General features: G+C 40.8%; 1 protein-coding gene and 1 long non-coding RNA gene across 3 annotated transcripts; both read right to left on the bottom strand.

The window, feature by feature from the left end:
- Nucleotides 1-103: 103 nt before the first annotated feature.
- On the bottom strand, nt 104-6,235 carry LOC118479291. Its single transcript, XM_022138539.2, has 3 exons — nt 5,092-6,235; nt 865-918; nt 104-362 (listed from the first exon to the last, which is right to left on the bottom strand). Exons 1-3 carry the CDS (start codon nt 6,233-6,235, stop codon nt 346-348), a joined length of 1,215 nt encoding a protein of 404 aa, XP_021994231.2. The 3' UTR covers nt 104-345.
- An 806-nt stretch (nt 6,236-7,041) lies between these two features.
- On the bottom strand, nt 7,042-25,374 carry LOC110890893. 2 transcript variants are annotated; one of them, XR_002564859.2, is made up of 4 exons: nt 24,763-25,374; nt 23,930-24,007; nt 7,803-7,856; nt 7,042-7,300 (listed from the first exon to the last, which is right to left on the bottom strand). It is a non-coding gene; the product is annotated as an uncharacterized LOC110890893 (long non-coding RNA). The 2 variants fall into 2 exon arrangements; XR_002564858.2 differs by lacking the exons at nt 23,930-24,007; nt 24,763-25,374 and adding an exon at nt 8,322-8,535.
- Between the last annotated feature and the right edge of the window lie 1,819 nt (nt 25,375-27,193).

Raw genomic sequence — 27,193 nt, 5'->3', positions numbered from 1 at the left:
TTTGTTACGCCCCAATCCTACTATTAAATACGTACAAATAAGTAGGAAAATATTTTTGAAAATTTCGACATGACCTATTCGTTTGGACATCATTAACCACCTGTTTTACAAACCAAACTTAAACATTTAACATTTCTGACAAAAACCCAAAACAAACAAACAAGTTCACATTGGTCACGACATGATTTCCATCTACCAAATTTTTACCCTACGACAAGGATGACAACATACTAACTAGACTTAAATACATAAGACCAAGTCTTAAACCATTCCAAAAAGGGGCTTAACAACGGAAGCGAGAAGCGGGCGTAAACCATGTGTGCACGTTCCAAGTCGTCCAATCGCCTAAGTCGAGGATTTACCTACATTAAACATCAACTTTAAAAAGTTAGTAAAGGCGCTTATTTAGTCCACAACACCAACATAGTAATTACAATCAATATATATATACGTCCATTTCTTCTACGCATTCGATTACCCATTTAATGGGTATGACATACGATCTCATAATGAGATTTAAGCATTTCGCATTCGATCCGATAATATCGGGTTATTTGCTTTCAACTTAAAATCTTTTGTTCTATCCGTATAACGGATTGAACCTTCTTGCATACAATCTTGCTTACATGACCACCCGTTCTAGACGGATGGTCTCATATCCTCACTCGACCTAGTCGTAAGGACCGGTCGGTTTGCATAACTTAGCATAATCCTTCTTTAGCATAAACGAATCCGCAAGGGATCTACCATTCTTTTACTAACATTGCAATTAACCATAACATAGGATAATTCTCATAACAAGGGTCGTTAAATATAATTACTAACAATAAATAAAAAGTAAACTTTCGTATGAACGGATCATACCTCGATCTTGTGAACCTTCCGTTTTCTTAGCACTTGAGCCTTCTTCCTTCACGCCTATACCAATACATAATTTCATTCTCTTAGTACCCCGATTTCATTTTGTCAATTCCTCTATATTACACGCAATTGTTCTTTCAAGCATTTCATCAAACACCTTGTGTGCGTTACACTAAATAAGCATAATGTACAATTATTTGAAGCATAGTTTACCAATTCACCTACATAACATCATTATACAACCAATTTTCTTAAAACTTTTTACTCTACATCAAATTATCTAGCATTCAAGTATTTCAAGCAAGATCATATAACAAGAATATATGAATTCATAATCACTATGATACTTGTTAACCATGACACAATTCCACCAAGTGGGTTTCTTTCAATTAACTAAAATTGAGCATGATTCCTACACTAGGGAGTGCCCTTATCATCTAAACAACACAAATCATGCCACGGATCTTATTCGGGTCGAAACCCCTTTCTCTAAAATTCACCAAACTCAAAAATTCGACTTACCAATCTACTAGATATGCTTAGAGGTTTGAAGTTTTAGGACATGCAGCAATTTAAACTTGATTTCTCCTTGTCAATTGCTGAATTCTTGCAAGAACAAGGAAACCCTTGTTCTTCCCTGCCTTGATCGATCCCAGTTACGCACACAAGAGTGTGTTTTTGGGTTTACCAACATTAATCCTTAATTATAAAAATTTTACACATTAACCCTTCTAATTGATAAGCATTTAAATTAAGCATTACTTCAAATTCTTAACCTATTCTTTTATCATAATCCCTTAATTAGGTTACTTTGTTCATTTTTATTTCATTTAATTAGGTACCGGGTTTTTGGGGTGTTACAAATCTACCCCCCTTAAAAGAGGTTTCGTCCCCGAAACCTGAATATATAATAAATCTTAAATGTGCACATACCAAAAAGAAAGGGATAGTGTCTTCTCATCTCATCTTCCGTTTCCCATGTGAGTTCTGAACCCTTTTGGTGTTGCCATTGTACCAACACCTGTCGGACCGTCTTGTTGCGGAGCTTCTTCAACTTGACATCTTTGATGGCTATTGGTCTTTCAATATAATTCAACCCCTCGTCCAACTCAATGTCATCGAGAGGTACTAACGCGGTTTCATCCGCAAGACATTTTCTCAATTGTGATACGTGGAAGGTATTGTGAATTCCGTCTAAAGTAGGCGGTAATTCTAATCGATATGCAACCCTTCCAACACGAGCCAAGATTTTAAATGGCCCAATATACCGAGGACCTAATTTACCCCGTTTACGAAAACGGATTATGCCTTTCCATGGTGACACCTTCAATAGAACGAAATCTCCAACTTGAAATTCGATAGGACGCTTCCTTTTGTCTCCATAAGCTTTTTGTCGATCCTGGGCTGCCTTCAAACGTGCCCTAATCAATTCAATTTTCTCATTTGTCATTGCTATTAAATCATTTGGCGCGAGCTCCCTTTGCCCCACTTCACCCCAACATACGGGAGTTCTACACTTCCTCCCATATAGTAATTCGTATGGTGCCATTTGAATGCTACTGTGGTAACTATTGTTATAAGAAAATTCCACTAGTGGTAAATGGTCATCCCAATTTCCCCCAAAATCTAAGGCACACGCCCTCAACATATCAATAAGTGTTTGAATGGTTCTTTCTGACTGGCCGTCAGTTTGAGGGTGGTAGGCGGTACTTATGTGCAATCTCGTTCCCACGCTTTCGTGAAATCTTTGCCAGTAGCGAGAGGTAAATCTAGTATCACGATCCGAGATGATTGACACAGGCACCCCATGTCGAGACACGATCTCGTTCATGTAGATTTCCGCCATTTTCTCGGAAGAATAAGCTTCTTTAATGGGTAGAAAGTGGGCGCTTTTTGTAAGTCGATCTACGATTACCCATATCGTATCATACCCCTTTTTCGTTCTTGGAAGCTTGGTTACTAAATCCATCGTTAGTTCTTCCCATTTCCACAACGGTATCCCCAATGGTTGTGATTCTCCGTAAGGCTTTTGGTGTTCTGCCTTCACTTGAGAACACGTTAAGCACTTTGTGACGTACTTGACGATATCGCGTTTCATGCCCGGCCACCAATAGTTGGTTTTTAAGTCTCGATACATCTTTGTAGCCCCGGGGTGGACCGAATATCTTGACTTATGTGCTTCATCGAGTAGTGCGGCTTTGACTTCACAAAATCGGGGTATCCAAATTCGGCCGAATCGCGTCTTGAGTCCGGTCGAATTTTCTTCTAATTTGTCAATAACGCCTTTTAACCTTTCTTTCCTTAAGTCTTCTGCTCCAAGAGACTTTCTTTGAGATTCCCGTATCGTTTCAAGTAGTCGTGGCGTAACTACCATCTTCATGGACTTTACACGGAGAGGAGACGGATACTCTTTTCGGCTTAACGCATCGGCTACCACATTTGCTTTCCCCGGGTGATAGAGGATGTCACAATCATAATCCTTGATAAGTTCTAGCCATCTTCGTTGCCTCATATTCAAATCTTTCTGTTCAAAGAAATACTTGAGGCTCTTATGATCCGAGTAAATTGTACATCTCGCACCGTATAGGTAGTGTCTCCAAGTCTTTAAGGCGAACACTACTGCTGCCAATTCCAGATCGTGCGTTGGGTAGTTCACCTCGTGAGGTTTTAGTTGCCGCGACGCATAAGCAATAACTTTTCCCCTTTGCATCAAAACACAACCTAACCCCTGGTGGGAAGCATCTGAATAAACAACCAAATCTTCAGTTCCATCTGGCAACGTCAGAACCGGAGGACTCGACAATCTCTCCTTCAGTATACGAAAAGCCTCTTCCTGCTCATTACCCCACACAAACTTTTCTTTCTTTCTCGTCAATCTGGTTAGAGGTAGAGCTATCTTCGAGAAATCCTGTATGAACCGCCTATAGTATCCCGCGAGGCCTAGGAAACTCCTTATCTCAGTCGGACTTTTCGGGGAAGCCCATTTCATTACAGCATCAATCTTTGATGGATCCACTAAAACACCTTCCGCATTAATCACGTGGCCTAGAAACTGCACCTCCCTGAGCCAAAAGGCGCATTTTGAAAATTTTGCATATAGTTTCTCTTTGCGGAGAGTTTCGAGTACTTCACGCAAGTGCCTTGCGTGCTCAGATTTGCTTCGCGAATAGACTAAGATATCATCTATAAACACGATTACCGATTTGTCTAACATGGGTCGGCACACCCGGTTCATAAGATCCATAAACGCAGCCGGTGCGTTCGTCAATCCAAAGGACATGACCAAAAATTCATAGTGCCCATAACGGGTTCTAAAGGCAGTCTTTGGAATATCCTCTTCCCGTACTCTAACTTGATGGTACCCCGAACGCAGATCTATCTTGGAGAACCAACTCGCCCCTTGTAATTGGTCGAAAAGGTCGTCAATTCTAGGTAAAGGGTAGCGGTTCTTTATGGTCAGCTTGTTTAATTCTCTATAGTCGATGCACATACGCATCGACCCGTCCTTCTTTTTGACAAAAAGAACGGGTGCTCCCCAAGGCGACACACTTGGGCGTATGAAGCCCTTATCTAAAAGATCTTGTAACTGTGTCATTAATTCTCGCATCTCGGTGGGAGCAAGTCTATAGGGAGCCTTCGCAACTGGCTTCGCGCCCGGATTTAATTCGATGCGAAACTCTATCTCCCTTTCGGGAGGAAGTCCCGGCAGTTCTTCCGGAAATATATCCGGAAATTCGTTCACGACCTCAACGTCTTCAAGCTTCGGAAGGGTTTGTCGGGCATCTCCTACATAAGCTAAGTATGCTCTACTCCCGTTAAGCACGTACTTATAAGCTTGGACCAAGGTACACAACTTGGTTTCCACGTTTCTTTCTCCTTGAATACTTAATTGTTTTCCACTTGGAGCTTGAATAACCATCACTTTAGTTTCACAGTTAATCTCCACATGGTGTCGCGCCAACCAATCCATCCCCACGATCATTTTAAATTCCCCCAAAACCATGGGTATCAGGTCGATGTCAAATTCTTCATCTTCTATAGTGAATTTACAATTTCTACAAACCTCATGTAACGTATACATCTTGCTATCAGCTATTTCTACTTCTAAAGGCATTGGCATTCGTTCGATCTTAAAGGACGGATGTTGTATGATTTCATTCGAAATAAACGACATAGTAGCTCCAGTATCAAATAGAACATAAACCGGTATGGAGTTTAGTAAAAAGATACCTGAAATCACATTCGGGAGAGACTTGGCTTCTTCGGATGTAATTTGGTACATTCTACCCTTAGCCTTAGAACCTTCTTGTTTCTTATCTTCCTTCTTCGACTCTTGCTGGAGTTTCGGGCACTCAGATTTGATGTGCCCCTTTTCGAAACAGTTGAAACAAGTTTTCGGGCTACTCGGACATTGATAAGATGAGTGTCCCTCCTTACCGCATTTGTAACACCCTTTCTTGCCTAACAAACATTCCCCCGTATGAAGTTTTCCACAAGTCTTGCACGGCGTGATACCACTCTTCGACTTATCCTTTCTTCCTTGCTCTTGATACTTCCCCTTTTTGGTCGGGGTCGAACTTCCACCTTTTTCATTGGGTCTCTTTTCTCCACGCTCTTCTTGCCTCTTGATCTCGATTTCTCTATCCCGCGCTAGATTGATGAGCTCGTCAAGAGTCTCACACTTCGAGGGAGTGATGAACTCCCTAAATTCTGCCTTTAATACGCCATAAAAGCGATTAATCTTCATCCTTTCAGTTTGCACAAATTCTCCACAAAACTTCATCTTATCCAAGAAAATGTTTGATATCTCATTTATCGTCTCGTTTCGCTGTCGGAGGCGTAAGAAATCCTCTTGAATCTTATCAATGGCTGACTGAGGGCAGTGATATTTCATGAAAGGATCCTTAAACTCCTGCCAGGTCATTGTTTGGAGCCTCTCTTCACCTATCTCTTTACTGTGTGCATCCCACCAATCTTTTGCCTGAAAAGTGAGTTGGCCGGTGGCGAACATCACCTTATCTTCGTTATCACAACGACTTCGAATGAACACTGCTTCTATATTTGAAATCCATCTTTGGCATGCGATCGGATCAATTTTACCATCATACGTTGCCGGATTGCACGCCATAAAGTCTTTATACGTGCATCGTCGTTCCTTACTTTTACTTCTAGACCCCTCAAATAGTTCTTTCAATTCCTCGATCTTACTGGTCATCATAGCATCCACAACCCCCAGAACTCGGCTTTCTACCTCCTGAGCCAACCGTGGAAGATTGGCTTGCATAACCCCTTCAGCTACTTCCGTAACTTTGTTCTCGAACGCTTCTTGTCTAGCCACATCGTCATCATCATTAACGTTGCTTGCATCAGCCATCTATACAATAGCATATCTTGTTTAATACAATTCACAAACTTTCGGTATATATCATTGTTCATTAATCATCGTTTACTTATTCCATTTCATGTCAATTGATTCATTTCCTTTGATTCTTACGAATCCATTCTCGTTGTGATCGCTAATTGCGATTACATACACTTGTTAAATCTACTATAGACGCTACATAACCATGAAATAAGCTTTCGGACAAACCGGTGACGCAAAGCATGAAGAACCAAAACAATTTCAGCATTTCGGCATTACATAAGCCGTCGGCGACGGCTATGTGCCCGTCGGAGACGGGCTTGAATTATGGCCGTCGGACGTCTTTTACCCGTCGGCAGGTAGTTTGGGCGTCGGACAGAATGATGCCGTCGGCGACGGGGGTTAACCCGTCGGCGACGGGCTTCCTTTTTGCAAAACGCAGCAGATCTTTGTTTTACTATCTTGGCCCTTTCTCGAGTCCATTTTCCAGCTGCATTGGTCTCGAGACCCCTTATTCTACCCCAACATTATTTTATAGCATACATAGCTTAAAACCTTAAACCGTGAACACATTATACATTCTTATACTAAACGAATAGTCAAAGCTTTACCTCGTTGACGATCTCGGAGCGAGCACACTTTTGCGTGAGCCAATAGTTTGAGTTCAAGCATTTCATCCTTGCTCGAATCCCTCAAACCTTGGCTCTGATACCAACTTGTTACGCCCCAATCCTACTATTAAATACGTACAAATAAGTAGGAAAATATTTTTGAAAATTTCGACATGACCTATTCGTTTGGACATCATTAACCACCTGTTTTACAAACCAAACTTAAACATTTAACATTTCTGACAAAAACCCAAAACAAACAAACAAGTTCACATTGGTCACGACATGATTTCCATCTACCAAATTTTTACCCTACGACAAGGATGACAACATACTAACTAGACTTAAATACATAAGACCAAGTCTTAAACCATTCCAAAAAGGGGCTTAACAACGGAAGCGAGAAGCGGGCGTAAACCATGTGTGCACGTTCCAAGTCGTCCAATCGCCTAAGTCGAGGATTTACCTACATTAAACATCAACTTTAAAAAGTTAGTAAAGGCGCTTATTTAGTCCACAACACCAACATAGTAATTACAATCAATATATATATACGTCCATTTCTTCTACGCATTCGATTACCCATTTAATGGGTATGACATACGATCTCATAATGAGATTTAAGCATTTCGCATTCGATCCGATAATATCGGGTTATTTGCTTTCAACTTAAAATCTTTTGTTCTATCCGTATAACGGATTGAACCTTCTTGCATACAATCTTGCTTACATGACCACCCGTTCTAGACGGATGGTCTCATATCCTCACTCGACCTAGTCGTAAGGACCGGTCGGTTTGCATAACTTAGCATAATCCTTCTTTAGCATAAACGAATCCGCAAGGGATCTACCATTCTTTTACTAACATTGCAATTAACCATAACATAGGATAATTCTCATAACAAGGGTCGTTAAATATAATTACTAACAATAAATAAAAAGTAAACTTTCGTATGAACGGATCATACCTCGATCTTGTGAACCTTCCGTTTTCTTAGCACTTGAGCCTTCTTCCTTCACGCCTATACCAATACATAATTTCATTCTCTTAGTACCCCGATTTCATTTTGTCAATTCCTCTATATTACACGCAATTGTTCTTTCAAGCATTTCATCAAACACCTTGTGTGCGTTACACTAAATAAGCATAATGTACAATTATTTGAAGCATAGTTTACCAATTCACCTACATAACATCATTATACAACCAATTTTCTTAAAACTTTTTACTCTACATCAAATTATCTAGCATTCAAGTATTTCAAGCAAGATCATATAACAAGAATATATGAATTCATAATCACTATGATACTTGTTAACCATGACACAATTCCACCAAGTGGGTTTCTTTCAATTAACTAAAATTGAGCATGATTCCTACACTAGGGAGTGCCCTTATCATCTAAACAACACAAATCATGCCACGGATCTTATTCGGGTCGAAACCCCTTTCTCTAAAATTCACCAAACTCAAAAATTCGACTTACCAATCTACTAGATATGCTTAGAGGTTTGAAGTTTTAGGACATGCAGCAATTTAAACTTGATTTCTCCTTGTCAATTGCTGAATTCTTGCAAGAACAAGGAAACCCTTGTTCTTCCCTGCCTTGATCGATCCCAGTTACGCACACAAGAGTGTGTTTTTGGGTTTACCAACATTAATCCTTAATTATAAAAATTTTACACATTAACCCTTCTAATTGATAAGCATTTAAATTAAGCATTACTTCAAATTCTTAACCTATTCTTTTATCATAATCCCTTAATTAGGTTACTTTGTTCATTTTTATTTCATTTAATTAGGTACCGGGTTTTTGGGGTGTTACAAGTTTCATACACTTATGTGTCCAAACTTTGTTGTGCCAAACCTTGTCCGATCTTTGCAAATGATATATAGAGTCCGACTTCTTATGGAGTGTGCAAAGGGTCCGACTTTTTCAAGTGTGAACATGTCCGACCTTTAACTTTTAAATTAATGAAATGGTCCGAGTTTTGGACCCTTGCTCTTGTTCGACTTTCACATCATAATATGGTCCGACTTTTAAGTGTTAGAGTCTTGTCCGAATTTTATGGCATCAAACACACCCATCTTGTCCGAACTTGTGCCTAAGGAAGTCCTTGTCCGACCTTGTGAAGTGAAACCTCCATGTCCGAGTTTCAGGGCAGCCCCCCCCCACACACATGGTCCGAGTTTAATTAGGGATGCCCCTGTCCGAATTTTAAAGGGGGGAGCCCCTTGGTCCGAGTTTCATGCTATTAAGTATGATCCGACCCTTTTGAGGATGTTATACATGACCGAGTGTTGATTGAAATAATGTTGTCTGAGTTATAAGTGATGTATGAGGGTTTACCTGTAAATGCCTGTGATGAAGCCTACTGTATGTTTCTGTGTATAATAGCATGCTAATAGTCCGAACTTTACAAGGGATGTGTGTGTCAAAACTTACTGTATGATTCTTCATGCTACTGTTTATGTCTGTATACAAATCTGTATGATGTTGCATACTGTTATACGTGAACAACCTATCTTATGCTATCCTGTACACCGTAATCACACTGAACACAATTACTTGGATAACAAAGACTTGTAAACCCTAATTGTTTGCAAACACTTACGTCGGAGCATGTGCAATGTAACCTAGGTCGTGTGTAACGGACTTAGACGTTGAATAAACCCTAGAAGCAATAACATACCAAGCAAACCAAGGTGAGTTCACACAGCCAAGGCATGGGGTTCCCAGGGTGGGAATGGGTTTTGGATTATTTATTCGTACTTACTCAGAAGATAGAATTTAATGATATGGTCCTCAGGGTGAGGAAGGGTAATGATGAAATACGACTAGACTAGTATACTGATTGAACTGATCTTCGCACACACGCCAGGGGTTGGCCGCGATATTATGACTGAACTTCGCACACATGCCTTGGAAAGGCCGCGAACTATATACTAAAACTTCGCACACATGCCAGGGTGGCCGCGATACAAATATACATAGTCTAGAACACTTGAGAACTTTCCCTAATTTTCGCATACATACCTAGAGGGTTGCGATACGAACTATTACGATACATGACTTAATGAACGAATACAATGCTTACTATACTATTACAAATACCGAACTATAAACTGTGAACTCGCTCAACTAGTTGTTGATCCTCTGTTACATGCCTTGCAGGTCGTTAGATACATGGAGCTTGCACAGGAAGGAGCAGGTCGTTGTGGAGCATGAATCATGAATGCTTAATTAAACACTTATGACTTTTCATACATTATTATTTATGTTGGGTTTACTTACATGCTTCCGCTACTTAAACAATGTTTGGTTTTGAACATCAATCATGTCGTGTTGAATTACATTATCTACTTTTATTATTAAATGCTGTGTTCGATATGATTGGTGGCTTGATCCTGGTCAGTCACGCTCCCAAGCGGTGATATTCCGCAGGTGGATTTTGGGGGTGTGACAGATTGGTATCAGAGCCATTGGTTATAGAGAACTTGGTTTTAATATGGGAAAACGTTTTATTAAAACCAGACTATAACCAGAACAGTGCTCTCAACGATCCACAACGACGCTTCGCTCCACGTGCAAGACTCAACATCCTAGGTAATAAGGTTTATGTTTATTGCCTACTTGCTAGAAATGCATAGAACTTTGCTCGTAGTATGCTACATTACTTTGCTCACTACTTGTTATTGCTTGAGAACACCTATGTGCTTACACTCTTCTGTCATCGCACTATTCGCGAACCTTTCTCACTTACGCTACTTTTACGATGAAGATCATGTCTGGACGAATTAACATGACTCAAGCCCAGCTAGAGGCTCTCGTTCAAGCTCAAGTTGCTGCGGCACTTGCAGCTGCTCAAGCAGGTAGTATACCCTGCAATACAGACTCACACTGGGATCTTTAGATCCTACATTAACTCTTGTATTTAACTTTGTCCTATTCGTACACAATAGGTCAACACGCTCAGCAGCCCGTCTGCACTTTCAAGAACTTCATGGACTGTCGTCCATACTCATTCAGTGGCACCGAGGGGGCAGTGGGACTCCTCCATTGGTTTGAGAAGCTAGAATCTGTGTTCGAAATGTGTGAATGCCCTGAGGCTCGCAGGGTCAAGTACGCCACTGGCACTTTGGAAGGAATCGCGTTGACTTGGTGGAACGCGCAAGTACAGATCCTAGGGTTGGCAGCTGCTAACGCCACCCCTTGGAATGATTTCAAGGAATTGATCAAAAGGGAATACTGCACTCGTGAAGACATTCACAAGCTGGAAGATGAACTGTATCACTTGAAAATGGTTGGGTCAGAGATCGAAGCTTATACTAAACGGTCGAACGAGCTGGTCGTGCTGTGTCCAACTATGGTGGACCCTCCTTACAAGCGTATCGAGTTGTACCTCAAGGGATTAGCACCAGAGATTCAGAGCCATGTGTCATCGGCTAATCTTGACAACATTCAGGCTATTCAGCGCCTCGCTCACCGCATTACAGATCAGGCAGTGGATCAGAACAGGCTGCCAAAACGTGTCAAGGCTACCACTACTGCTGTCATTACTTCTGCTACTCCCAGTGACAACAAGAGAAAATGGGAGGGGGATTCCAGCAAGGGATCAGTTTCTGTTCAGTCTCAGCAGCGCAAGACAAATGACTACCAGAATCCGAGTCAGCAATCATCTGGCAGTCAGGGGCAGGGTGGATATCGGGGAATTCACCCACTGTGTAATAAGTGCAACAGACACCACAGCGGGCGGTGTCGTAAGGAGCGTTGTCAGAGATGTCTCAAGTTAGGGCATGAAGCTAAAGACTGCAGGAGTTCACGACCTGCAAATTAGAATCAGCAAAACCCACCACCAGCTCCACAGAACCAGTATCAGCATCAGCAGCATCAGCGGGGCAACAGGGGATGTTTTCAGTGTGGGGCTGAAGGTCATTTCAAGCGTGATTGTCCCCAGTTAAACCAGAACCGCAATAACAACAATAATAACAATCAAGGGAATGGCAACAACAACAACAATGGTGGGAACAACAACGGCAACGAAGCAAGGGGCCGTGCATTCGTGTTGGGGCAGGGTGATGCCAGAAATGATCCCAACGTCGTTATGGGTAAGTTCCTTCTCGACGATATTTATGTTACTGTTTTGTTTGATTCGGGTGCGGATACGAGTTATATGTCTTTGAAAATGAGTAAATTGTTAAAACGTACACCAACACCCCTAAACACCAAGCATGTTGTAGAGTTAGCAAACGGTAAAAGTGTAGAGGCCACACAGATAGTTAAGGGTTGTAGCATTGTCTTAGCTGGTCAGACTTTCTCCATCGACCTTATTCCTATAGTTCTGGGTAGTTTCGACATCGTCATCGGCATGGATTGGTTATCTAAGCAGCAGGCAGAGATTTTATGTAAGGAGAAGATCATTCGTATTCCTCGTTCGGGAAAGGAACCTCTCGAAGTTCAAGGCGACAAGAGTGGTGCTGTGGTTGGCATCATCTCTTTCTTGAAGGCTCAGAAATGTTTACGAAAGGGTCATACTGCCATCTTGGCACTAGTTACTGATGCAGCGACGAAAGAGAAAAGAATAGAGGATATCCCAGTTGTACGCGAATTTCCTCAAGTGTTTCCTGAAGATTTACCTGGCCTACCGCCTCATCGTCAGGTCGAATTTCAAGTCGAGCTAGCTCCAGGAGCAGCACCTATAGCTCACGCACCGTATCGATTAGCTCCAACCGAACTGGAAGAACTGTCAAAGCAACTACAAGAGCTCTTGGATAAGGGCTTCATTCGTCCAAGCTCTTTGCCTTGGGGAGCTCCGGTACTATTCGTGAAAAAGAAGGATGGCACTTTCAGGATGTGCATCGATTACCGCGAACTGAACAAAGTCACAGTGAAGAACCGCTATCCTCTTCCTCGTATTTATGACTTATTCGACCAGTTGCAAGGGTCGAGTTACTATTCCAAGATTGATCTAAGGTCAGGGTATCATTAGCTGAGAGTCCGGGATGAGGACGTCTCCAAGACAGCATTCAGAACTCGCTACGGTCATTACGAGTTTCTAGTCATGCCTTTCGGGCTTACGAACGCGCCTGCGGTATTCATGGATCTTATGAACAGGGTGTACAAACCTTATCTTGACAAGTTCGTCATTGTCTTCATCGACGACATTCTGATCTACTCCAAGAGTCAGGAGGAACATGAGCAGCACTTACGTCTTATCTTGGAACTTCTTCGAAAGGAGCAATTGTACGAAAAGTTTTCTAAATGCGACTTCTGGCTTCGTGAAGTCCACTTCTTAGGCCATGTGGTGAACAGGGATGGGATTCATGTCGATCCATCCAAAGTAGATTCGATCAGGAACTGGCCTGCACCGCGTACACCGACGGAAATACGCCAATTCTTGGGTTTGGCGGGGTACTATAGACGATTCATTAAAGACTTTTCGAAGATCGCACAGCCGCTTACTATGCTGACACAGAACGGTGTCACCTACCGTTGGGGAAATTCCCAGGAAACCGCTTTTCAGTACTTAAAGGATAGGCTTTGCAGCGCGCCTATTCTCTCACTGCCAGAAGGCACAGATGATTTTGTGGTCTATTGTGACGCATCGATACAGGGGCTCGGTTGTGTATTGATGCAGCGTGATAGAGTTATTGCCTACGCTTCGCGGCAACTCAAGGTTCATGAACGGAATTACACGACGCACGATTTAGAGCTAGGAGCTGTTGTTTTTGCGCTTAAGATATGGCGACACTACCTGTACGGTACCAAGTGCACAATTTACACCGATCACAGGAGTCTCGAGCATATCTTCAAGCAGAAGGAATTGAACATGCGTCAACGACGATGGGTCGAGCTGCTTAACGATTACGAATGCGCCATCAAGTACCATCCAGGCAAAGCCAATGTTGTGGCTGACGCCCTCAGCCGGAAAGACACTCTACCTAGACGCGTACGAGCACTGCAGCTTACTATCCAGTCCAGTCTTCCTGCACAGATATGTGATGCTCAGGTGGAAGCATTAAAACCAGAAAACGTTAAGGCTGAAGCCTTGCGCGGCTCAAGGCAACGAATGGAACAAAAGGAAGACGGCGCCTACTATGTAACAGGGCGTATTTGGGTACCACTATATGGCGGTTTACGAGAACTTGTAATGGATGAAGCTCACAAGTCTCGCTATTCGGTACATCCAGGTTCGGATAAAATGTACCACGACATCAAAACTACATATTGGTGGCCTAGCATGAAAGCCCACATAGCAACTTACGTTGGCAAATGTTTGACACGTGCAAAAGTCAAAGTGGAGTATCAGAAACAAGCGGGTCTACTTCAACAACCTAAGATACCGCAATGGAAATGGGAAGAAATTTCCATGGATTTCGTTACAGGCCTACCTAGATCTCAGCGTGGAAATGATACCATATGGGTGATCGTGGATCGACTCACCAAGTCTGCACACTTCCAAGCTATAAAGGAAACGGATAAGTTCTCCACTCTCGCAGACATCTACCTCAAAGAAGTTGTTTCGAGGCACGGGGTGCCCACCTCCATCATTTCGGATCGGGATGCACGATTCTCATCAGAACTATGCCAAGCGATGCACAAATTCTTTGGCTCACGGTTAGACATGAGCACAGCATATCATCCGCAGACGGATGGGCAGTCTGAGCGAACGATCCAAACTCTTGAAGACATGCTTCGGGCATGCGTTATTGATTTCGGCAACGGCTGGGAAAAGCACCTCCCTTTGGTGGAGTTCTCATATAATAACAGTTATCACACCAGCATACAAGCCGCTCCATTCGAGGCATTGTACGGACGTAAATGCCGGTCACCTCTTTGTTGGGCAGAGGTGGGGGATAGTCAGATAACGGGTCCAGAGATTGTAGTGGACGCCATAGAAAAGATTGCACAAATACGACAACGCATGGCGGCAGCACGCGACCGTCAGAAAGCCTACGCGGACAAGCGTAGAAAGCCTTTGGAATTTCAGGTCGGGGACCGGGTTTTACTTAAAGTCTCACCCTGGAAGGGTGTGGTTCGTTTTGGCAAACGGGGCAAACTCAATCCGCGATATGTCGGACCGTTCGAGATCATTGAGAAAATCGGCAAAGTGGCCTACAAGCTAAACCTACCCGCTGAACTCGGTGCAGTTCACAACGTATTCCATGTGTCGAATCTGAAGAAGTGCCTGTCAGATGAGACCCTCATTGTTCCTTTTAAGGAACTCACTATCGACGAGCGGTTGCAGTTCGTCGAGGAGCCAGTTGAAATCACGGACCGGGATGTTAAGGTCCTCAAAAGCAAGAGAATCCCTCTTGTTCGAGTTCGTTGGAACTCCCGACATGGCCCAGAGTACACCTGGGAACGCGAAGATCAAATGAAAGAAAAGTACCCCCAGTTATCGGAACCAATGCATCCACTACTGAGACTGAAGCTACTACTGCGGAATTTCGGGACGAAATTCCAAATCAACGGGGGGATGATGTGACACCCCAGGAAAACCAGTGAACAATACAGCTTACCTAGCTTCCTCAGTGAGTGCGTACCAAATTTCGGGACGAAATTTATTTTTAAGTTGGGGATAATGTGACAACTCGAATTTCCAAGACTCCTATTTGCATTTATTGCACGTTCATTTATTATTTAGTTGTTTACTTGCACAATTGATTGCTTTGGAATTGTATACGTTTGATGCAATGAAACGGTATTATTTTATTATACATGGTTATGTGTTAATTGTGAAAGAATTGCCAAATGCATAAATTTGGTGGTGAAACTGTGAAATTGTTGTGAGATGTGGTGCTTGTGTAAAATGTAATAATTAAGGGTGTGTAGAGTGATTAGCGAAACTCATATGATACTTTACCCTAATCTTTCACTAAACCTCACACAAGAATCAAGGCACGTACTTTCATTCTTTGGTTTTCTTTGGCAATCATCACATCATCATTGGCAAGCTATTCATCACTTTCGATTTCACATCTTCTCTAGAATCAACACAAGGTAAATGATTACTGTTTATTGATTGTTTGATTGTATCAATTCTTGATTATTGGAATACTTGTAAACCCTAGCTTTCATGTGATGTTCTGTGATTGTTGTTCTTGGATTCTGAGTATTATGATAATGATGTTGATTAGTGAATGATCATTTGCATGATGTTAGGATACAAGGCATGTTAGAATGATTGACTGATGATTGATAATTGAATTAAATGGTTGCCAGTATATGAAACTAGGGTTATTAGATCGATGAATGAAACTGTTGAACATAAAACGTAACTGCTGCAATCACAATGAACGCATGATTACTTGTTAGTCAGAATTTTATGAGCATTGTCTGAGTTTTGAACGACCGAGTTTTATGTGAAAGACTTAAAGTCCGACTTTTATAAATAGTCAAGGGGTCCGACCTTTAATGTTAATGGAGGTCCGAGGTTCTTTAAAATGATAAATACCCGACTTCTAACTTGTGATATGGTCCGAGTTTCATACACTTATGTGTCCGAACTTTGTTGTGCCAAACCTTGTCCGATCTTTGCAAATGATATATAGAGTCCGACTTCTTATGGAGTGTGCAAAGGGTCCGACTTTTTCAAGTGTGAACATGTCCGACCTTTAACTTTTAAATTAATGAAATGGTCCGAGTTTTGGACTCTTGCCCTTGTCCGACTTTCACATCATAATATGGTCCGACTTTTAAGTGTTAGAGTCTTGTCTGAATTTTATGGCATCAAACACACCCATCTTGTCTGAACTTGTGCCTAAGGAAGTCCTTGTCCGACCTTGTGAAGTGAAACCTCCATGTCCGAGTTTCAGGGCAGCCCCCCCCCACACACACACATGGTCCGAGTTTAATTAGGGATGCCCCTGTCCGAATTTTAAAGGGGGGAGCCCCTTGGTCCGAGTTTCATGCTATTAAGTATGATCCGACCCTTTTGAGGATGTTATACATGACCGAGTGTTGATTGAAATAATGTTGTCTGAGTTATAAGTGATGTATGAGGGTTTACCTGTAAATGCCTGTGATGAAGCCTACTGTATGTTTCTGTGTATAATAGCATGCTAATAGTCCGAACTTTACAAGGGATGTGTGTGTCAAAACTTACTGTATGATTCTTCATGCTACTGTTTATGTCTGTATACAAATCTGTATGATGTTGCATACTGTTATACGTGAACAACCTATCTTATGCTATCCTATACACCGTAATCACACTGAACACAATTACTTGGATAACAAAGACTTGTAAACCCTAATTGTTTGCAAACACTTACGTCGGAGCATGTGCAATGTAACCTAGGTCGTGTGTAACGGACTTAGACGTTGAATAAACCCTAGAAGCAATAACATACCGAGCAAACCAAGGTGAGTTCACACAGCCAAGGCATGGGGTTCCCAGGGTGGGAATGGGTTTTGGATTATTTATTCGTACTTACTCAGAAGATAGAATTTAATGATATGGTCCTCAGGGTGAGGAAGGGTAATGATGAATTACGACTAGACTAGTATACTGATTGAACTGATCTTCGCACACACGCCAGGGGTTGGCCGCGATATTATGACTGAACTTCGCACACATGCCTTGGAAAAGCCGCGAACTATATACTAAAACTTCGCACACATGCCAGGGTGGCCGCGATACAAATATACATAGTCTAGAACACTTGAGAACTTTCCCTAATTTTCGCATACATACCTAGAGGGTTGCGATACGAACTATTACGATACATGACTTAATGAACGAATACAATGCTTACTATACTATTACAAATACCGAACTATAAACTGTGAACTCCCTCAACTAGTTGTTGATCCTCTGTTACATGCCTTGCAGGTCGTTAGATACATGGAGCTTGCACAGGAAGGAGCAGGTCGTTGTGGAGCATGAATCATGAATGCTTAATTAAACACTTATGACTTTTCATACATTATTATTTATGTTGGGTTTACTTACATGCTTCCGCTACTTAAACAATGTTTGGTTTTGAACATCAATCATGTCGTGTTGAATTACATTATCTACTTTTATTATTAAATGCTGTGTTCGATATAATTGGTGGCTTGATCCTGGTCAGTCACGCTCCCAAGCGGTGATATTCCGCAGGTGGATTTCGGGGGTGTGACATCGTTACATTAAGGTTAATTACCGCTCTTATGTTATGGTGAAAAGCATGGCAAATAGGATAGAACCTTGAGTCACGAAAGTGATTGTGCTTCTTAAACAAGTAAATGGGTCAAAACAAGTGAAAAAGCATGAAACCTTACATATCCGTAATGGAGTGTAAGCTTAACACCCAAACGGGTCAAACAAGTTTTGGTAATAAACACGAAGCATGACTCTATTATATAATGCATATATTACTTGAGGTGTAAGCCGTGTAGCGAACACCAATATCAAAATTAAAAGCCTTGTTCTTACTATAGGAGTTAAGGTTTGGATTGGATGCATGATTATAGTACAAATAATTAGCTAAAAGTCTTGTAAATTAGTGTGTAAGTTGATTCCGTAGACATGCCCGCTTAAGAAATAGTTGAGTAATATTATAAGCTAAATACAAGTATGGAAAATTAGCCTAGTCGCTTAACACATTATGCGAAATTAAGCTGTTTCGAAGTATAAAAGAATCAGCAAAAACTGCATTTGAAACAAGGGAGTTTTGTGCAGGGCTTACCGTAAATTACGGTAGTACCGTAATTTACGGTGGCCTGCAATTCTGTTACGGTGGATTCCTACTGAGTTACGGTAGGCTCCCAAATGTCCAGAAGCCACCGTAACTTACGGTATCACCGTAAGTTATGGTGGAGCCCTGTTTGATAAAATTGTTTTATTTATTTTCTTGAACAAGTGTTCGGACCTGATTCGAATACGTAAATTTCCAAGAACGATAATGCTAATGCTCGTTTAAAATGTTAGTTTCAGGTACTCAAGTGAAGGATGATGATCAAGCAATCGAGTCGAACCGAACACCTAATATTATGCTTCCGCACTTGATCCTTGTTTTGTAATTATGTAAACACTAGTAGTTTTATTTGAACATCGTTTAGTAGGTTAAACATGTAAATGTCGTATTAATGGTTCTCAAATCTTGAAAGTTTTTGGTAAACTCTACTTTTGGTATAAGTTTTAAGGTTTACTTGCTGTTAAAAACGGGTATTATAATTCGAGTGTAACAAGTTGGTAATCAGAGCTTAAGGTTGCCAATAAGTGTTCGGTTCAAGCTTGATCAACATCCGGTAAGAGTAATTGCTTAAGTAAAAATTAAAGAAGTATAGAATTAAATCACGAACAAATATGCATGGAAAAGAGTGTGTAAACACACTCAAACACAAGAAAAGCATGAAACAAGAACAATAGAATCAAGAGTGTGTAAACACACTCAAACACAAGAAAGGCATGAAACAAGAATGATTGAGTCAAGTCACGAACTTGATCAAATTAAAACAAGTAAAACATGTGTTATAAATGAAATGTTTAACAATGTATGTAAACATTTCAGTATCAAAGATGGCGGGCGGAGGTGATAATGATGCGGTGCCAAGAGTCACCGAACAAATGAGAATAGTGATTGCCGAGGAGGTTGGGAAGGCGATCGAAAACAGTTTATCGAACTTTATTGATAAAATCCAAAATACGGTTTTATCAGTAGTAGAAGAGAGAATCAAGAAGCTAGAAGATAATTCGAATCTAGCAAAGGAAAAATCTGGGGAACGAAAGCCTTGTTCATACAAGGAATTCATAGCTTGTAAACCACCTATATATAATGGGGAGGTTGATCCAATCGTGTGTCAACGATGGATAGGCGATATCGAGGGAGTATTCGAGAGAACTCACTGCGATGAGAATGACTACGTAGCTTATGGTACGGGTCAATTAAGAGGTCAAGCGAAAGACTGGTGGGATAATAAAAAGAAGGAGATTGGAAGCGAAGCGGCCAAGGCCATGACATGGGAGGAGTTTAAGACACCGTTTCTTAAACACCATAGTCCCAAAGCGGTCATAAACAAAATCAAGGAAGAGTTCATGCAACTCAGACACAAGGGTGAATCCATAGACAAGATCACGGGGATGTTTATGGACAAAATGAAGTTCTGTGACGATCTGATAACGAACGAAGAGCAGAAGGTTTATTACTACCATAACATGCTAAGCGCAGAATATAGGGAGTTCATAACTCCTTCAAAGTACGAGACCCTTACCGAGATTGTCAATGCCGCTCGGGAAAGGGAGATTGAGCTGAAAAAGAGTATAGAGCGGGGTGAACGAAGGGCACAAGACATAAATCCAAGCCCTACCAAGAAAGCAAGAACAAATGAAACGACAAAGAAATCAGATGCAAAGGGCGGTACACCAAGTTGCAAAATCTGTGGCAAAAATCATAAGGGTGAATGTCGCTTCAAAGATAAGCCTTGTCCCATATGTCGAAAAACGGGACATATGGCTATATCATGCCCGGAAAAAGTGACCGTTTGTTACAACTGTTACCGAACGGGTCACAAAAGGTCGGAGTGCCCAGAACTGGCAGGAAAGAAAGAAGGGCAAGACTCGAAAGGTGAAGCCTCAAAAGCCAAAGCAAGATCTTTCCAATTGACCGCTGCTAAAGCAAAGGTCGAACCTGACGTGGTCTCAGGTATATTCACTGTAAATTCAATTCCTGCACGCGTGTTATTTGATACTGGTGCGAATAAATCCTTTGTTTCATATGGGTTTATTCGGCACCCTTCATTTGTTCTAACAAAGTTACCTATGCCTTTAGAAGTAGAGATAGGTAATAACAAAAGCTTTATTGTTTGCGATGTATGTGAAAACTGTACGATAAACATTGATGACGAGGAATACGCAATAGACTTGATCCCGATGTCGATGGGAGAATTTCAAGTGGTAGTGGGAATGGATTGGCTATCCCGTTACCACGCAAAAGTGGTTTGTTTCCGAAAGGAAAGAAAACTAACGTCTCCTAGCGGAAAGCAAGTTACGATATATGGAGAAAAGGGAGGTAACCCGGTGATATGCACAATGCTAGAAGCTCATAAACTCATGAAACATGGATGCAAGGCCTTTATGGTATATGCAAGCGAAACGGAAAAAGAACTCCTCAAAATTGGGGATGTACCGGTCGTGCGAGATTATGAAGACGTGTTCCCGGAAGAACTACCGGGGATACCGCCAGAACGGGAGGTAGAGTTCGGAATCGAATTGATTCCGGGCGCGAAACCCGTGGCGAAGGCGCCATACCGGCTTGCGCCATCGGAGTTACAAGAATTAATGTCTCAAATTCAGGAATTTCTTGACAAGGGGTTTATTCTACCGAGTGTGTCCCCGTGGGGCGCACCAGTCTTATTCGTGAAAAAGAAGGATGGCAGTTTGCGCATGTGTATTGATTACCGAGAGTTAAACAAACTCACGGTGAAGAATCGATACCCGCTCCCAAGAATTGATGATTTGTTTGACCAACTACAAGGAGCAAGTTGGTTCTCCAAAATTGATCTCCGATCCGGTTATCACCAATTGAAAGTCAAGGAGGAGGACGTACCCAAGACGGCTTTTCGTACGAGGTACGGGCATTATGAATTCCTTGTAATGCCTTTCGGATTGACCAATGCACCCGTGGCTTTCATGGACCTCATGAACCGGGTTTGCAAATCCATGCTAGATAAGTCGGTAATTGTATTTATCGACGACATTTTGGTATATTCGAAAAGTGAAGCCAAACACGCGTGTCATTTGCGGGAAGTGTTAGACACACTTAGACGAGAAAAGCTATATGCAAAATTCACGAAGTGTGCTTTCTGGTTACGGGAAGTACAGTTTCTTGGGCATCTCATTAGTGCTGATGGAGTACTAGTGGATCCGTCAAAGATAGAAGCTGTGTCGAAATGGAGCCCTCCAAGAAATCCCTCGGAAATCCGAAGCTTCTTAGGGCTTGCGGGATACTATCGGAGATTCATACAGGATTTCTCCAAAATTGCCTTGCCATTGACCAAATTAACTCGTAAGGAGGAAAAGTTCGTGTGGGGCGTAAAGCAAGAGGAAGCTTTCCAAACGCTCAAGGAAAAGTTGACCCACGCTCCGGTGCTAGCATTACCGGAAGGGACTGACGACATGGTGGTTTACTCGGACGCTTCTCAATTGGGGCTCGGGTGTGTGTTAATGCAACGAGGCAAGGTCATCGCCTATGCCTCGAGGCAATTGAAGATTCATGAAAGTAAATATCCGGTTCACGACTTAGAATTAGCGGCGGTGGTGTTTGCCTTAAAGATATGGAGACATTACTTGTACGGAGTAAAGTTTACAATCTTTACCGACCATAAAAGTTTGAAATATTTCTTCGACCAGAAGGAATTAAACATGCGGCAAAGACGGTGGTTGGAAACCGTCAAAGACTTCGATTGCGAAATACATTACCACCCCGGTAAGGCCAATGTAGTGGCCGATGCGCTGAGCCGCAAAACAGATTATACCCCGATACGGGTACGATCAAGGCAACTGGTTGTGACTTCAAGTTTACTAGAACGAATTCGAGAAGCACAGGATGAAGCTGTAAAGGCGGAAAACTGGAAAAAGGAAAGAATTATCAGTCAAGTTAAAGACCTTGAGGTGGGCAGTCACGGCCTAAAGACTCGTTTTAATAGAATCTGGGTCCTTAACACATGTGGGGTTAAGAAGCTTCTACTTGATGAAGCTCATAAATCCCGTTATTCCATTCACCCGGGAGCGACCAAAATGTATCATGACTTGAAGCAAAACTATTGGTGGCCCGGAATGAAGCGGGACACTGTGAAATACGTGGAAAAATGTTTGACATGCCTACAAGTCAAGGCGGAACACCAAAAGCCATATGGTAAACTTCAACCGTTAGAAATTCCGGTTTGGAAATGGGAGCAAATTACGATGGACCTATTGACCAAACTGCCTAAAACAAGTCGTGGTTTTGATGCTATTTGTGTCACACCCCGAAATATCAGAGCTGGCGTGACTGGACCAGTATCTTCATTGCACAGCGGAAGCAAAAGGCTAAGACTTCTAAACAGTGAACGTCTGCTAGGTACTCGAATTTCCATGGGTTCTCCTATTCCAACCGTTCCTTAGTTTTAAAAAATGCAACCTGAGAAAGAACATGCGAAAAAGTCAACATAAAGTTGAGCGAGTTCATAGTTTGTTTTGAAAAGATTTAAAAGAAATCTTTTTGATAACCGGTTTAAAGTTGTTGAGAAAATATAGTAAAATTATTTTCTTGGCATGATTTATGAAAAACTGTGAGTCTAGCCCACAATAGTCTTGGTGCATTGCACGAGAGAGAATGGGCCGAGCCCAAACGAACCTTTGCAAGCAGGATCAGCGCGTCCTCTTACTTAGGTATAATTTGAAAAACGTTACCAAAGTTTGTAAATCCATGTAATACGAGTTGCGTCAAATGAATCTTAAAAACATTTGAAAGTTCAGTTTATAAGTAGGTATGTAATGCGTCTATGAACATGTTGATCATTAATGTGTAGCTAAGACATTAATATGTGTGCCGGCATAGGAAGCACTCAACCCGGTAGACGATTTAAGTGTCGATTCACTTCGACAGGGACACAAAAGCACTCTAAGTGGCCGCACAAGGACCGTGAGTGGGGCTCGCCCGTACCCGATAGATCTACCCCCTGTTCCGTGGTCCTTAAAAGGATTAATGGTGCCTAAGTTAGCGCCTATTCGCACGTGATCCAAGAGTTCATTCCATAGCTTAATCATACCATAGTTAATATGTATTTCACAAGAAAAAGGGGGACATAAACCCATTGGGTTGTCTCGTTGTTCGTACGCAGAACAACCCAGTCCCGTTGTAGTAACTAGGATATTCCTGTCACTAGTCATGAAAATCATGCACGTTTGTGAAAATATGCGTTTGTTTTGTAAAACCGGTGTGTTTAGTATAAACCTTTCGTAAACCTTTCAAGTTCGTTGAAATCCATTTGCAACATGGTTTATAAATATGTGTTTTCGTTCATCGAAATAGTGTTTGCTTTTGCAAAAACTTGCATGTCTTTCCACCCCCGAAAACATTTATAAAAAAAATGTAAAACAGTAAAAAGGGGGGTTATGAACTCACCTGATCGGCAAAGCATAATACTCCATATATCAAACAAAGATAAACAAATCACAAAGCTTGAAATAACCGCGTCGTGACCTACTACAAGTAAAGATCACCTTAAAGTCTAATGGAAATACCCTAACATACAAGTTGGTCATGTATAATATTCACCCAACTAGCGAGACTCGATGAACATACTCGTTTTGAATTACTTTGACTTGACGACCCGTTGGTGATATATATCTTTTAAATCCTATAACACTATCATATAAATATATAAGAGAGTTAATCCCAATGATGATCTTAAGTTTATGGACAACGTGTTTGGGTTTTCAATATATTTATAAAAACATAATCTTGTGTTAAATATACATTTATCTGAAATGTATACATTTATGATCTAGTTTACTATATTGTATGGTGATTTTATATAGTATCTATTTTATGTAAGAAGATATAATTTCACCATACTACACCCTACGGTGTTCAAACCATCATTTATACAATGAAATTAACGAAATGTTAAAACAGAATATTTTTAGTCCTTATTTTAAACATACATGTCTACACTTCTTAAATGCATGTTTATGATCTTTAAAGACCAAGTAACTTAACTACATGATTTTTCACGAGGCTTTTGTAGTAAAGTTTAGACACAATAAAGTCTATCAACAACGATTCTTATAACCTCTTAATAACACCATTTATTTCAAAAGATCAAGTTATTTATATGCTAACCTTCACTATTCATGAGCTTTAAATAAACAATTAACTACTTGGGTGAATCCTTTCTACATAACCAAACTTGTAACATAAAAAAAAATTTAACTTTCTAATAGATAAGTACTCACCTAAAGCAAGCAATTAAGGAGAAGGTGAGTGAAAAAGTTAATAATCTTGAGATAAACAAAGCTTGCTACCATAAAATCTCCACTAAAACTTGATGTTGTGGGTTTCATCTTGGTGGATTTAAACTAAATAAAATACAGAGTGTGGGTGAAGTGAGGGTTCGGTTTGGGGTGGGTATAACAGAGAGAGAGTTACAGATTTAGGAGTGCAAGAATTATTCTCAGACTTTAAGGCTTGAAAGGTTTAAATATTTAAAATAATAGAACAAAGGCATGGATGATTGTGATCATGGGTTACATTTTGGATGTTGGAAACAACCACCACTTGAGTATTCTTGTACTTCATGGCATGGCTTGGAAAGAAGTAAGGCCTTTCAGTACATCATATTACAAGCAAGTCATAAATGTTGCTGAAATTGATGACAATAATTATACATCATCGTCTTGGATTCACTTTTTCTTATATCTTGTGGCTACTGTTGGTGGCTCCAAAGTCAAAAGTGAAAGAAGAGTGATGGGATTTTAGATAAATAATTGAGAAATGGTGAGATATTAAGCACATGGTGATTTAGATATCACCATCCACGATCAAAGCCAAGGATTTGGTATGGGTTTGTGATTTAATTGTTTTTTTTCCTCATGTCTCCCACTAGGTGGGGTTGGATATATTTCATTTTAAATAAAACTGGACATGAAAGTGTGTAAGTATTGAATGAAAAGGAATTCGGATGTATAACTCAAAGTATGAAATTGGATACTTCAAAGGTTAAGATAAAATGATTAGAATGCATTTGGAAGTTCTCGCATCTTAAAATAATACATCTAATATTTGGTGGGGATTTTTATAGAGAATTCTATAAAAAACTAATAAAATATACACATATCTTGATTTATAAATTGTGTAGAGTATTTAGGTCTTCTATTTACAAGACCTTTATAAACAAAACTAAGAATTTGGATATATATATATATTTCTTGTCATGATATGTCTGTTCAGTTTTAACTAATATATATACAAATTATATACACCTGTTTATGTACAAGTTCGAGTGATTGTTGTTATATGGTTTCACTAGTTGGTTTGGTTTAGAGCTCGGTTTTTCGCTAAAAAAAATAATGATAATATAATTATATAAATATTCAAAACGCGTTTGTCAAACTTTACCAAGTCTCGACACACGTGTGTTCCGGTTTGACCAGTGACCCGAGCTTGACCACATTGACCGGCAGTTGACCACGTTAACCGGCTGACCCGAGACGCCGAATCTGATCCATTGACTGAGTTTGATCGCAGTTGACCCGAACCAGAACCGAGCTGACCCGTCTTGACCCAAACTTCGTGGAATGTCATGTTTTTTTTTTAAAGTCAAAATTACGAAAAATTTTGTCGGTAATCGATATTAGTCGCGTACGTTCGTCCGTAGCGTTAAAATCGCGCCAGATGCTTCGGTTTCGTTGCCGGTGCGTTCCCGCAGTCGCGTTTTCCGTTCACGTTTGCGTGTTGTGACATTCGAAAGCTTGAAAATTCCGCTAAACGAAATCCATAGGTTTAAATTATACGTATAAAATTCGTATTCGTCGGTGTGGTCAGTATTTTGTACGGTATCAGTTCGTTATCGTTTATCGTTACGCGGTTTCTCCGCGGATTATCATTCGCATACTGTAAAGTTGAGTAGGCGTTCCTAAGCATTACAAAAGCCTAATTAGGTTAACTCGTGCCTTAAACACTATTAATTATTGCCTTAAACGTTTGTTAATCACGTAATTAGAAGCCGTTAATTACCGGTTGTCACATTCTCCCCCTGTTACAGAAATTTCGTCCTCGAAATTTGTACTACGTTATTTCCTCCAAATTGTGTCGCTTCGCAGGTAAGTCCGAAAAAAAACCACAGTGAATGACCGCGTAATCGAATCAAGTCTTACGCGAATTATGTTAATTCAAGGTCATTTTGCATCAATAAGAACCCAATGGTTTGACTGAGTTTGTTCAAGAAATCGATGTCAAGTGAACGAAGCGTAGTGATACTATCACCAATATGAGCAAGTTTACGGGGTTCAACAAAAGAGGAAATTCAACCAATGGAATTCCAAATGAATGTTCACAATATGCAACTCAATATTTGAAATGACAGAATTTACTACCAACGGAATCTTGCGTTGTTTATTGTATGATTGAAACTCGAATTCAACAAGCTCAACTAAATAGAATCATACAAATGAATTGTCAACTATCGAACCAGTAAATGAATAAAATCAACGTGTTCACATTATTGAGTTGCAAGGATACACCGAAATGAAATACAACCGAACCTGGTGTATCATCGTCTTAATACATAGTTGCATTAAGACTGTTTAAATGATGTGTTAAACGAAGAGCATATATAGTTTCGCATGAAACAGTCGATCACGATTAGCACAAGCTACAAGTTTATAC

This window comes from Helianthus annuus, chromosome 11 (genome assembly GCF_002127325.2).
Source record: "Helianthus annuus cultivar XRQ/B chromosome 11, HanXRQr2.0-SUNRISE, whole genome shotgun sequence".
Classification (NCBI taxonomy): Eukaryota; Viridiplantae; Streptophyta; class Magnoliopsida; order Asterales; family Asteraceae; genus Helianthus; species Helianthus annuus.
The sequence above is the reverse complement of the archived record's forward strand: the minus strand, read 5'-3'. Positions and strand labels throughout refer to the sequence as shown.